Genomic DNA, 13,335 nt, shown 5'->3' on the forward strand with positions numbered 1-13,335 from the left:
GCTGGCAATGGGCAGAAGGCGGGGGGTGAACGCTGCCTGTACGTCTGACAACAAAGAATCTGTCGCGAGTTTTAGTGCCTTGAATTACAAAGAATAAGGGTTTGTGTATCGGCATGAAACCCAACAGCTCAGCGATACCTGCGCGGTGACACCCCACAGCAGTGTCAGACCGATCAGCTCCTGCTCTTTGGTCCTCTTTCTATATGATTGACTCTCATAAATATTTACCAGCCTTATCGAACCTGGAATAGCAACCGGTGTTTTCAGGGGATGTCACCATCCTGTGTGCTAGGAGACCCGGCAAGCGAGCGGACAATCATCTGTGCAAGGGCAACACTTGCTGCGTTTCTTCTGAGCAGAATAGGAGAAAAAAAAAAACCTTAAAAGAATTCCCTTGCAGGGTTCTTTCCCGTGAGATCCCACGCTAACATGAACACAGGGTGTGACAGCGCAAGTCCTTGTGTCGCCGGGGTGCGGGGGGAACCCTGCCCAGGGTCCAGCCCTCTGCGTCAAAGGTCTGCACAGCTTCTCTTAAGATGAGCAGGAGGAGGAGGAAGAGGAGCTGCTGTCAAAGCGTCAGCACTGAACACAGATGGTTTCTCCCTTAAGGCCGAGTATCGTCTCCAACCGGAGCAGGGGAATCTGCTGGTCACGTTCAGGCAGAGGCACAGAGATGCTCTCAGTCAGTGCCTCGTAAGCAAATCCTAACTAAAACGCAATATTTACCACTCTGTTCTTAAACAGACACTGGCAGCACACTGCCTTCGTACATTAAGTCTGAGTACAACGTATTCACAAACGTACACATACTGGCTTTGAGAAGCTGCTTCCAGGCTCTCAGCATTGCATCCTCCTAGTAAAATCAAGCCTTGAGCTGACACTAAACTGAAGTTAAATAGTTACTGTGGCTTTATGTAACGGAGAATTGCTCCCCAGTGTCTGGAACCCTCGGTCTGAGCAGCCATCTCCCATGGCAGGAGTGAGCCCGGATTAGTGCTGCTCTGCTAAAGCCACCCTGCGCGAGGAGAGCGGGTTGGGAAGGGCTGCGGACAGTCCCCAGCTCGGCTGGATTGTTAAAGCCGTTCTTCGGGGGCACTGAGCGACCCAGGATAGCTGCCGGCACTTCCCAAGTGTTGCTTTCCGCCTTTGTACGGCGTGGGTGTGAAGTTAATTCAAACCCTACCAGGCTGGCAGGAGATTCACCTTTTGGCATGAGGAACACAGAGCTAACGGCCCTTCACCCACCAAAAGAGTCAGGGTCAACTCCTGAAGGCGTCTCTTCTGCGTAATTCCTGATTCTCTGCAAGCTTGTCATCAAAAGCTTTGTTACCAAAGCACCGATTTCTGTCATGTCTATCGAGCCTTTTGTATCCCCTCCGGTTCTGAACCAGCTGAATTTGACCCAAGTCTCAATACAAACTGCTCCTCGATAAACCAGAAATCGTGCTTTCATTAAGGGACACAGGTAGAAACTTTTTTCTACACATTCGGACTAAAAAGTGACCTGCAGCAGCACAGAGCTGGTTTCTTAGGATGTGTTCATGGTGCCCCAGGGCTCAGTTCAAGGGGAAAAATCCTCACCAGCGCAGGAAGACTTCCACTTACTGAACAAAAAAACCAACAGCAAGAAAACACCGGCACACACTGAGCGCCGTCCTGTTCCTCTCTTCCCCCCTTCGCTCAGCACCCACCGCGTCAGCCCCTGCCGCCGTCCACGCTCGCGGGCGTGAGCTCCGCGTCTTCACGGGCACAGCTCCAGGTACAGGCTGGTGTCACCCAGGGCGCTGTGGCCACCGGGTCTAGAGATTGTCACTTGCTAGATATTTGGCATAGATAAAATCCTTCAGAAGCCACACTGATTTCTCAGCACATTTACACGTGCCTACAGTGCAGGAGGATGTGGCAGGTGAGCTGAATCCCTCTGGGACATGAGGCAGAACTGCCCTCAACTGCTCGGTTACAGTTTCGTTCACTGTTAAAATATCTGCACAAGCGCAACCAGCGACAGCTCTTGCTCCAGTTGGATATTCTGGTGTCCTGCTTCGCTGCCTGAGAGCACGACAGGTCATTCCTTCCATGGTTTCTCATCAGCGACTGGAATGGGCCACAATGACTTAAAGTGGAGGGCCCCTTGCCTAGAAGACTCTGTAATCTTTAACGAAAACCATTTAACATCTTTCATGGATGTCTACTGTTCAAAAAACCCCCAAAGCTATTGACATGGCATGTGGAATCAATGTGACAATCACGAATGTAATGGAATCACGGTGATCTGATACACAAACAATGATTTACCAAAATAGGATTTACCTAGGGGACTTTAAAATCAAGTTATTTTGGTACCAAAAAAAGTCTTTCAATTAAATCCCCTTTGCCCCTCTGATTCAGATGATCTTTCACTCTACAGTTACGGACTTGGCCAGATTTCTTGGAAAATCAACCTGCAGAGAGGGAGGAGAAAGAACATGCTTGTGAGTATTGACACAATTTCTTTGGTTGCGTAGAACTTTGTAATGTGCAGAATGTTCGTTCTTCGTTTAAATGGAAAACGACTGAACGTATTTTCATGTTAATTTAGGATAATCAGTGCAGGAGAAGTCCATAAACCTCAATCATTAAGACTCCTCTGGCAAGAACCAAGGAGTTTGTCCCTTTAGTTGTCCCAGTGCTCAAAGGCAGAGGCCAGCGTCTGTATTACCACCGAATACCCAACACAGCCCGACTCCGCTTCTCAAACATCCTTCTGGGGGTCGTAACCTTCCTTTTAGCTTCCTACCAGCCCTCCAGGAACTACCAGAAACCAGACACGTGTCCAAACTCCAACTGCACAACTCAGCCCAGGGTACTCGACTGCCTTCCAGGTCTGTTCGCAAGAAGCTCCTGCAATCGCCAGGTCTGCCAGGGAACCCGGTCGCTGCAGCGGCTCGAGGAATTAATCACACAGACAACCCCCCCCAGACCTCCAACATCACCCAGCGCGTCTCCTCCAGACCTGCGGATAGCCAACGCCGTGCAGAAGGGAAGGAATGCTGTACTCACGTCGTATCCTCTGAGAACGGCCAGGTGGAAAGCCAGAAGCTGGAGGGGGATAACGCTCAGGATCCCCTGCAGACAGTCCACCGAGTGGGGAACTTTGATTGTTCTCTTATTGTTCTTAATTGTCTCGATGTCCTCCTTATCGCAAATCACGACAGGTCGCCCCTGCAACGAAGGGAAATGGTGAAGAGAAACAGGTCGGGAAGGTTCTTTTCTCACTTCTGTTCGGAGCGCCAGTGGCAAAACCTTTTACTTCATTCAGAACAAAATGGCTTAGCATCCCATGGGCATATTTTAAGGGGTAAACAAACCACACTAGGCTCTGCAATTTGCTGCAAAAATTGCACTGAAACGCCCAGAATATCTCCTGAATTGACGTTTTAGGCAATGACACTAAAGCAAATGGTTTGGGCGCTCTGCAAAGTGCTTTGATATTAAAGCAGCATTCCTGATGTGCTGTAAACTTTCACAGGGACTTACCTGCCGTGCGATGACCTGCTGGAGAGCATTCTGGCACTTGGCGTACGTGTGGTCTCTCATGATGATCATGATAACGGGCATGAGCTTGTCCACCAGCGCCAGAGGGCCGTGCTTCAGCTCGCCCGCCAGGATCCCTTCGGAGTGCATGTAGGTAATTTCTTTGATTTTCTAGATGGGGAAAAAAAATCCATAAAGCTTTGGGCAAATTTGCCATCTTTTTTTAACCATCTCTGTGGCTTCTTCCCCATTCTTTGTCACTTTGTAAGAAGGGATTCTGGCTCTCCTGAGACGCAATCCGTAGAGAAGCCAGCCTGAAAGCCCGGATCAAAGCAGCGCCTCTGGGCTCAGCTGCCTGCGCGCCCTGAACACTGACAGTTCTAACACCAACACCCCCAAGACCTTACGGTTTGCCATCAGCCAACACATCCATCATCACAGCCTCGAGCCGGGCGGAAAGGATGTGTTTGCGTGGCAGTGGGTGACAGCACTTACAACAACAGGGATCTCCTCAACCATCTGCAGGTTCTAGAAGGTACATGCTCAGTTTTGGGTGCTGAGCGTTCCTGGGAATGTCACCCCAACAGTTCAGAGAACGGATTTTATCAGGGTGCCCAGTCTGGCACAGTGGGAATGCTGAAAACAAACCCTTTCCCTCTCCTGCAGCCTCTGGCTGTTGGTGACCAGGGTGTCTCTAGGAGGAAGTCTCAGCAGTGTCCCCGTGAGTCTGCCGGACCCAGCCGGTCAGTCACCACACCGCAGCCCTCAGGTGCTTTTAAAACAACTCGTAGCTGTGTGCCATTTCTGGTGCTAAGTCCGTAGCTAAGTGCGTTTGAACCAGCTTTAACCAGAGACATCTCTTACCAAAGCTCCCTCGAGACACGTAGCGTAATGGTAGCCCCGTCCCATGATGAGAACAGACTTCTGATGGTACAGCTCTGTGGCCAGCTTCTGGATCTCATCGTCCATGCTCAGCACTTCTTTAATTAGGTCTAGGAGGAAAGAGAAGAATTCAAGCTTGGGTGTGCTCTCAGACTGCGCTCACCGTTTGTTCTTCATGCACACAGGTAGCAGTGCCTTGTACAAAAACCGGACGCGGTATTTTCATAGTCCAGTTCTGTGCTCTGAACACATTAGAACACGGTTGCAGAAGTTCCTGCCAAGAGCCATGCTGCACACATCTGACTCCTTGGTCTTTCAAAGCGAAGTTCAGGCACTGCTGAAGCTCGTCTGTGCCGCTGGGTTTCCCCCGGCAAGACGCGATCAACGCGGCAGCTCCCTACCTGGCAGTCCCTTCAGACCCCGCATGATTTCCTTCCGCCTCTCCTGCATCGAAATCCTGTCGTCGCACATCATCAGAGCAAACATCACCAACGAGACGAACTGGCTGGTGTAGGCCTGGCACAGGGGGGGAGAGAAAACATGACACTGAGACAGTGACCAAACAGAAAAGCCTCCAGTGTCTCTATGCTCAACGTGGTACCAAAGGCAGCTTCGCTCCAGGTGAGCAGCAAAGATGAACGAGCAATTCACGGGGCAAAGCTCGTTTGGGCAAATCTCCAATGGAGACATGCAATGGTGCGAGCTCCTTTTACTCTAAGATTCAGATACAACAGGCAAAATGGAATATTTCTGAGATGCCCTGTTCAACCCTGTGTGTGACCATACCTGTGTGCTTCTATACCGCAGGGAAATGCTGAGAGCACAGGAGACGGGCAGAGCAGCCCAACCCTAACATCTGGCATCGCAACAGGACAGCTAGCTGAAATTATTTCTCTATATTCATCTTTACTATTTATAATTAAAATTTATCTGGACTGCATTCAAGGAACACCAAGGCAGCTGGAAAGGTGAGTGACTTCCCACCCCCCTTCTTTAAGACCAGATTCTGTTCACGGTGGTAAGGCTCCAGACTTGTCCGAAAGACGACAGGGACTGGTGTCACTGGCTTTGGGGAAAAATCACCTGTAGAGGCAAGGGAAATGAGTGCTGACGTTAACGCAGTTCTATTCGCAAAAACATCGAGGCATGGCATCAAACAGCCACGGCAACGCCTCTCCTCTGAAGTCCTGATCAGACAAATGAAACGGTCCCTGGTGCCAGCCTGGGACTGAAGTCCCTTAGAAATAAGATTAAGGTTTGTAGTATTTCTGTCCCTTCCTACACAATGATCAGACAAACATTCCCGTTGCTACACTGGAGCAGATTTAAATAGCTCGGAAGGAATCTAGAAAAGATTCGGTGGTGCTGAGGAGCAGAGTCTGACATGGAGCGTGAGCTGCCCTGTTTTGGTGCAGCCGAGGGTTACGGCAAGAAACGGCACCGACCAGCCACGCTATCAGCACGGGGGCGGTTTGTCGTGTGTTCTCAAAATGAAGCTCTGACAACCTTAAGGCAGAATCTTTTCAAGTTCATATTTGACAGACACACAACTTTGGTACCTCCCCGCATCACCAGGGAGAAAATGCCAGTTTCAGTTATCCCCAAACTGTGATGCTGGCACTGGGAAAACAACCCAGGGACAAACAACTCGTTCAAGAGTTTCTTGTAAGAGGCTCATGAATTTTCCATGATCAAATTCCCCAATGAACTATTAAACTCCAATGTGGTTTTTGGCTGAATTTATGTAACAGATTGACATCATCTCGCCTCTAAATAGAACTAAATCAAAGCAGATTTCACCATGCAGAAGCACTTCATCAAAATGAAATGCAGCAAAGCAAGTTCTTTTATACTGTATCACACGTAGCCAGATGCATCAACCACAGAATAACTGTGGCAGGCAGACATAAATACTGGCTTTTTTTGTAAAAGACCATTCCCCCATGTGCTGAAAGTGGAGTTTTAATATCACACTTTCTTCAGTAAAGCAGTGCCATTACAGGCAGTTACATGCTGTCACATTTTCCATCATCTTGTCTTTTCATTTTTTTTTTAATCTTTAGACCTTTAGTTTGAACTGAGTCTGCACCTCAAGACAAACGATGGCAAAGAGGAGAGAACTCTTGCTGCTTAGGGAATTCTTCCCTCTGAGACCCCTTTGTTTTCAATGTTTATTATTGCTTCCTTGGCATATTTCATTTACATTAAAAAAAAGCCCTTTACAAGATAAAGAAAATGAAGAGTGTTGCTGGGCACGTGGTTATGAACTACACGGTCATCAATAGCAACCGGTAAAAAGGGAAGAGAAAGTGTTTAACAGGACGCCTGCTACAGCCAACACCTTCAGGGGGAGTTTCTTCAGAATAATAAAAATAAAAATGATAATATCTATAAACTTATTCCTTACCTTGGTACTGGCAACCCCGATCTCTGGTCCGGCATTGATGTGGACCCCGCAGTCTGTCTCTCGCGATATGGAGCTGCCGACCGTGTTCGTTATGCCGACGGTCAGGGCTCCTCGCTCTTTGCAGTACCGAAGGCCCATCAGAGTATCCGCTGTCTCACCTGAAAAGAGAGGTAGTGACAATGCTGCGGGTCGGTGTCGGTTAAAACAGCAGCGATTGCCCAAACAGAACCTCACAGGTTTGTGTCTGCCTCCAAGTCAAAGGCGGTAGCAGTTATTCCAGCCCTGGCACACTGGGTTTTAACCCTAAGAAGACATCTAGAAAACTGGAAAGCTGACAATAGTATTTGGTTTAAGGAAAAGTCAGTGTTCTGCTCGGGTTAGCGGGGGGACAGGCAGTTCAAGTGTCTCTTCTGTAACAAATCCAACTTTCTTCCTTTTCCTTGTTCCTAAAAACTCACCTGGGGCAGGGGCAAAACCACCTCGTGGGGCCATCAGGACACAGCCCAGGTGACGAGCAGAGTGGTGCAATGGTGCTGAGTGACAGCCAGCCCTGGGGTCCTGCCACCACCCCGCTGCCGCTCCAACCTGAAACCCACGGAGCTGTTTGCTGACGGTGCTCACCACCCCCCCAGAGCTTGCAAACTCTGCTATCAAACAGGCTTTGCCTAGAACTCATTATCCCTGTTGGAAATTGTTTGCACTATGCAAACACAGCTGGCTTAGATCGGACTCCACTTAACCTGTTGATTCAAAACCTCTGGGTAGAGAGGAGCAGAAAACATGGTTTTAGATGAACACGATGGGGAGGAACCTTGCCCTGACGACCGCAGCAGCGCTGCTTGGGAGCTGAGCCCCAGGGATGGGACCAGAAATAGCAGCTAGTGGGTATTCCAGTTTGCTTTTGTCCTAAAAGGACATGCTTCTCGAGCACTCCTGCAGGGGTGACAACAGAGAACAAGCCCCCAGGTTAGGCTGGTTCACTTCTCCAGTACACACACTACTGTTGTGCGGGGCGGGAAGCTACGGCTAGGAAAGCAGCTGGATGGGTGGGGGAACTGGGGTTATTTCAGCTCAGTATTTACTTTGGTTTTGCCCTGCCTGATGCCCAAGCTCAGGTTCCAGGAAAATCTTTGTTCACTTGCCACATCCAGCACTTCAGGGGGGAGGTGCATCCCCCGGTGTGGCCCCAGTTGCGTTCCCGGCTAGACTGGGATGGGACGGTTTCTAAGGGGAAAAAGCAACAGCTGCACGTGTGTTCCAGTAACTCGGGAAAAAATTGAGTGTGAGCCCCCTGCAAAGAGAGGGTATTCTGAGTTACTTGAGACTGAGAAGAAAAAGTTGCTACCAAAAGAGTATTTTAACCTAGGGAGAAAAAGCAATGATTTGTTTTAGTACCAAAGCTGAAGATCAGTTACAGTAAATGGACCTAAGAGGAAAAACATATTGGAGTTCTGTGTTGCAGTTGTCCTTGAAAATATTCTGAATGCGATATATACATAATTTCTTTTTTTATGCTTAAGTGTGTCTTTTATCTCGTATTCCCTTCCAAGGTGGTTGTATCTTTTTATGCTTCTGTGCAATAGTTTCATTGATTTATGGATCTGATCCACCCCATCGCTCAGTGTTGGGTAGGGCTTTAACTCGAGAACTAAACCTATTCAAAAGAAACTTTTGAGTTGCCTTTACCAGGGTTCTGTAGCATTTTTTTAGTCTGTTGATTGATAGAATATTTCCTCCCAGAGAAAGGAAACAAAACTCCTGTTACCATATGTAAGGCTCAGCTAAACAAAACCACGCACCAGCGTGCAGATGGGCAGGAGGAGCCGCGCTCTATTTTTTCCCCATCTCTAGCCTGCGTGTGCCAATTTCCTCTCTCACGCGTACCACGTGCGATCCTCCAGGCAGGCACAAGAATTTGGCCCTCCTGCCCCTTCCCTCCCAAGCTCACATTTACAGGAAAGAGCGAGTGGGTGGTAAAGCGCGACCGTACCCGACTGGCTGAGGAAAAAGCAAACGTCGTCTCTGAAGACAGGGGTGTTTCTGTCCAAGAAGTCACTGGCTAGTTCAACCATCACAGGTAATTCGGTCAGTTCTTCCAGAACCTGACGGGTCTGGGAAAAGGAGACATCAGAAAGTCGCATATTACATTGTGTTTTAAAAAAAACCAAAACACCCAAGTGTTTGGAGTACAAAAAAGCCACCTACTTGCGACACACTGGAAAATATTACTATCAAAATACCCTGGGCAAATTAGTGCTGGATGATCTTTTAATTAGTCAGTATACCCACACTGGAGTCACACAGCTGCCCCTGTGAAAAGGGACCCTGCGTCTGGCACCAACCCCGTCCTCCCGCGGAGACTGTCCTACGACACACGCAAACAGTCTGACTTAGAGGATATTACGTATGTATTGTATAACACAGGTGTCCTGTCAGACTGCAACTTGTGTCACTGAAGAACTCAGAAGCCACCACCTGTACCAAGGCCAAGCCAGAAACTTGTTTTGGCTACTCTGGGGATCACTGCTAACGTTACCTGACAGAGCTAGCCAAGATGAACAAAATCTCCTTTTCTGGTCCTTGTAAACCAGAGAACAGTTATGTTCTAGAGAGAAACCGAAGGATTCCTCTGCGAAGTTGCAGAGTATTTTAATTGCAACATCACGGGCTGCCAAGCTGCAATCTAAAAAGGTTTCGCCTACGGCCACCGCACTTTACCAATGATGAGGTCAGGACTTGACGAAACAAAGCCAGGACTGCGGTATGGTGCAAAGCGAAAGCTCTTCCCCGTGCAGGGCAAGCACAGGGGTGTCTCTAAGCAGGCGCATAAACAGCAGAGGAGGAAATGCGATCTGGCTCGTGGCAGTCCCTGCACCTTGCTGCAGCATTCGCATTCTGCCCCTGCACTGGCTCTTCTCCTGCCAGCTCGCCTTTATGCAGGTTGTGTTTTTTCAAAGCCCGCCGCAGGAACAAGTCACAGGCAACATCTTCATAAGCATTCAAGATCTTCAGCTTCTATTTCCTACTGCTGTTGCTGGTGAGTTGCGAGCCCGGCATTTGCAGCTTTCACAAGGGTCTTTGCTCACCAGCGTGCGCGTGCACAATCCATCTCTAACGCGCTCGACACACACAATGCTGTGCCCGCTGCTCAGCTCAGGCTACAGTTCGCAAACAGATGGAGACGGACCACTTACCGCGACTCCAGCGTGGTAACTTGTCCCACAGGCAATAAGGATTAAACGCCGACACCTCTGAATCTCCTTAATGTGATCCTTCAACCCACCGAGATTTACTGCAGGCAAGATTCAGAGAGAGACAAAATCAGGTTGGCCAGGTAGCGGAAATTCTCAGGATTACTGATACTAACACACAGGGTTTTACACTCTCCATCAACCCCTTTGCAAAAAAACCATCCCAAAAACCTTGCCACCACTGCATGTAGTTCTGGCAGCGCTCCCCGTCAGACACACACATCGTCTTACACCAGCGTGTTTTCATCTCCCATGTCATCACCTGCTCCCTCCTCTACAGCTCCTGTGAGTAACAACTAAAAACAAAGGAGGCACAATCTCAATTACCAGTGTAGTCATCAAAGTTGACCCTTCCTCTCATCGTATTAACGACAGATTCTGGCTGTTCAAAAATTTCCTTCTGCATAAATGAGCTGAAGTTACCTACAAAAGAAAGGAAGAAACAAAAGAAATGAGAACGCTTTAAATTACCTCCTAGTAGTTTACATTTTTCTTACATATGTCTGGAAAAGCTTGGAGCAGAGTCACCAACAGCCCAGTTATCGCTCAGAGATCATTAAGCTGATGGTTCTTCCTCTGCCAAAGCAGCAGCTCATCGTGAGAGCCGGTGAAGGGTCAGATCCAGAGTGGCGAGCCTGCCAGGGTCCATCGGTCTTGGGCAAAACAGATGCCTCCAGGCAGGAGGGGAAATTCTCAGCCCCGCAGTCCTTGTTACAGTCTCAGCAGCAAGAGGGGAAGTCCCCTTAGATGCAAGGACAATGTTTTTCACCGTGAGGGTAACAAAGCCCTGGAGCAGGTGCTCAGCCAGGCTGGGGGGTTCCTGTCCCTGGAGAAACTCCCAACTGGACTCAGCCAGGCTTGTTACCGCTCCGATCCCTGCTCCAGCACAGCGACTGGCCCAGACCACCTCCAGAGGTCTTTTCCAACCTGACTTATCCCGTGACTGCAGGGAGACCCTGTGCATCTGTCTACACAGGTGACATCCAGAAGCTTTTACCCTTCATGATCTGCTGAAGTTCCATCTGCAGGGTCTGGACGGCGCGCCCAGGGTGATCGCCTGCCGTGCGTTTAATGCGGTGGATGGAGAGCCGGCCATCGACCACGGCTGCTACATCATCATCTTCAAGGAAAATCACTCTGTTGGTGTGCTCAATGACAGCGCTGTAAAAGCACACACCGTTTGCCATAAGACATTATTCTTCAGAGAAAGATGAGGGCTACAGCCCTATTTATAACCCAACATACAGCTTTTGATTCAAGAAAGTTACTCATTTCATTGGAATTCCTTTTAAAATAAGAGCAGTACTGTAAAGTACATTTCCACACTGCCAATATAACTGGATTTTTTCCACCCACCTCATTATTAATTTCAGTGCCTGCTTTAAGCAGAAGCTATGAGTTCCCGAGACAAAGCAGCATTGCAGCAAAGAAGCCAGAGTGGCATCAGGAGGACAGCAATGTGCCCCAGCGCACGGGGTGCTCAGCCACAGGTGCAGATTCCTCTCTTGGTTTCTCCAGCCATAAGCCATTGTCCCTCCCTGCATCTCACTTTCCCCATCGGTAAGCCTGGGGACAGCCTGGCCGCCTGGGAAAGCACTCTGAGATCTGCTTAGAAGCCCTCCAAGAATTAGCCGCTATCGAATGCCCTCCCTGCCTGCAGCCTACCTGGGGATGTCAGAGTTGGAATTACCAGAGGGGTTTAAAATCTCTGGCTAGGTTTAGTCCGTACTTGCTCTTAGCTGAGCAAGGCAAGCCCTACGGAAACCCATCAGCTCCCTACTTCAGTAGCGCTTGTTCTGAGCTGGGGCAAGCCAGCCTGAAATCAGAACGCATCGGGGTGTCCCCAGACTCTCCAGAACGCTCTGACGAAAGGGCTGCAGAGTCAACCACAGCAGCGTTTCTGCATTTCTGGAACAAGCGTTCATTTCCCCAGTACAGAGAAAACCAAAAGCTCTGGTAGGGCTGCTCTCAAGTCAGTCTTTCCTCCCTCCACGGGGATTAAAATGAGCTGCCTTTGGTGGTAAAGGAATTATCGGGTGTGGAGAGAACCCTGGAGAACCAACACAGCTCTCTCAATAATTAGCATCAATCCCGTTAACTGAGGTCAGCACTCTCAGGTTTCCTGCCACTCCCCTTGGGAATCTCATCGACAGATGAGCTTGGCAAAGGGTAACACCGCTGCTCCAAAGCCAGTTTGCATTTCTGTAGCAGCGACTCTCACTGCTTCAGGGCCATGTGCAGCAACTAACGTTCACAGAGCAACGCCACGGCCACGTGGGCACCACTTACTGTTCCTCATAACACAGCCACAGCCTCCCCGTCTGCTCCCCAGCTTTGAACAGCAGGTTTTACATCCACTAAAAGACACCGAGAAACCTCACCTAGCGTCGGACGCGAAGTAGTACTCCACGGCTTTCTCCTCGACAGGGAAGAGGCAGGTGGTGCTGTCCACACGGGACAGGTTGCAGCTTCCCTTCTTGTCTTTGCCTACAAGACACGAGGGTCAGGCGCCGCACAAACCCAGAACGCAGCTGCAGCGCCCGTCTCAGCCAGAGATCCCAAGGCACGGTACCAACATGAAGCACTATTCTCATCACCGGGACCGCCCACAGGAAATTTAACAGCGAGAAGGGCAGAGGGCAGCGCACTGGCACTCGTGTGTTGGGCCCTTTCTCGGTTTGCTCGCGAGGTTTTTATGTGCTTTCGAATTAGGTCTGCAAGTTTAACATCAGCGCAGAGTTTTAAGTTTAGAGGAAAATATCAGTAAAAATTCAAATGAAATGTGAATTGAAGAATTCAGATGAAACTTGAATTTACCTGTGGCTCCACTAGGAGAGAATTCAAGCTGCTCTGTGAGCAGTTTTCCCAGCCCAGTCTGCCTGGTTTATCATTTAACGTTTCTCCCCTGATCCTGTTCCGCTAGCTTTCCTGCAGCGTTGAGACATCAAGCAGGACTGTCAATTATTCTCAGCCCTGAGCACCAGCAGATGTAACCCAACCCAATTTCTGTCTGGCTGAGCTGCTGTGTTCAGACCCAGACCAGGACACAGGTGATGAACCGCTGGGCGTTGTTCCTGAGCTATCAAACACAACCGCCTCCTTCCGAGCCAGCAACTGTCCAGCTGGGCAACTCTGCCAGTCTCACGCTGCTGCCAGGGAAGTCCCTAGGTGTACTGAAGGATGTAGGACTAAGAGTCAACTTCTGGAAAACTGGTAGTAAGACTTTCTACAAGTTCAGTGCTTCAGCAGGGATCCTTTCTGAAGCGCTCTGGCCATTCCTGC

General features: G+C 49.4%; 1 protein-coding gene across 1 annotated transcript in view; it reads right to left on the bottom strand.

Moving 5' to 3' along the window:
- Positions 1-2,148: 2,148 nt before the first annotated feature.
- Positions 2,149-13,335, bottom strand: part of GFPT1 (glutamine--fructose-6-phosphate transaminase 1) — a gene marked incomplete at its 5' end in the record, with an annotated part of 19,497 nt that continues 8,310 nt past the window's right edge. Inside the window, 11 exons of the mRNA XM_010083421.1 lie at positions 2,149-2,441; positions 3,040-3,201; positions 3,517-3,684; positions 4,378-4,505; positions 4,797-4,911; positions 6,803-6,960; positions 8,793-8,913; positions 9,997-10,094; positions 10,381-10,476; positions 11,051-11,214; positions 12,435-12,540. Of these exons, the coding sequence (XP_010081723.1) occupies positions 2,397-2,441; positions 3,040-3,201; positions 3,517-3,684; positions 4,378-4,505; positions 4,797-4,911; positions 6,803-6,960; positions 8,793-8,913; positions 9,997-10,094; positions 10,381-10,476; positions 11,051-11,214; positions 12,435-12,540 (1,361 nt within the window). The remainder of the gene's footprint in view (positions 2,442-3,039; positions 3,202-3,516; positions 3,685-4,377; positions 4,506-4,796; positions 4,912-6,802; positions 6,961-8,792; positions 8,914-9,996; positions 10,095-10,380; positions 10,477-11,050; positions 11,215-12,434; positions 12,541-13,335) is intronic.

Source organism: Pterocles gutturalis, unplaced genomic scaffold (assembly GCF_000699245.1).
Source record: "Pterocles gutturalis isolate BGI_N339 unplaced genomic scaffold, ASM69924v1 scaffold41320, whole genome shotgun sequence".
NCBI classification, from domain to species: Eukaryota; Metazoa; Chordata; class Aves; order Pterocliformes; family Pteroclidae; genus Pterocles; species Pterocles gutturalis.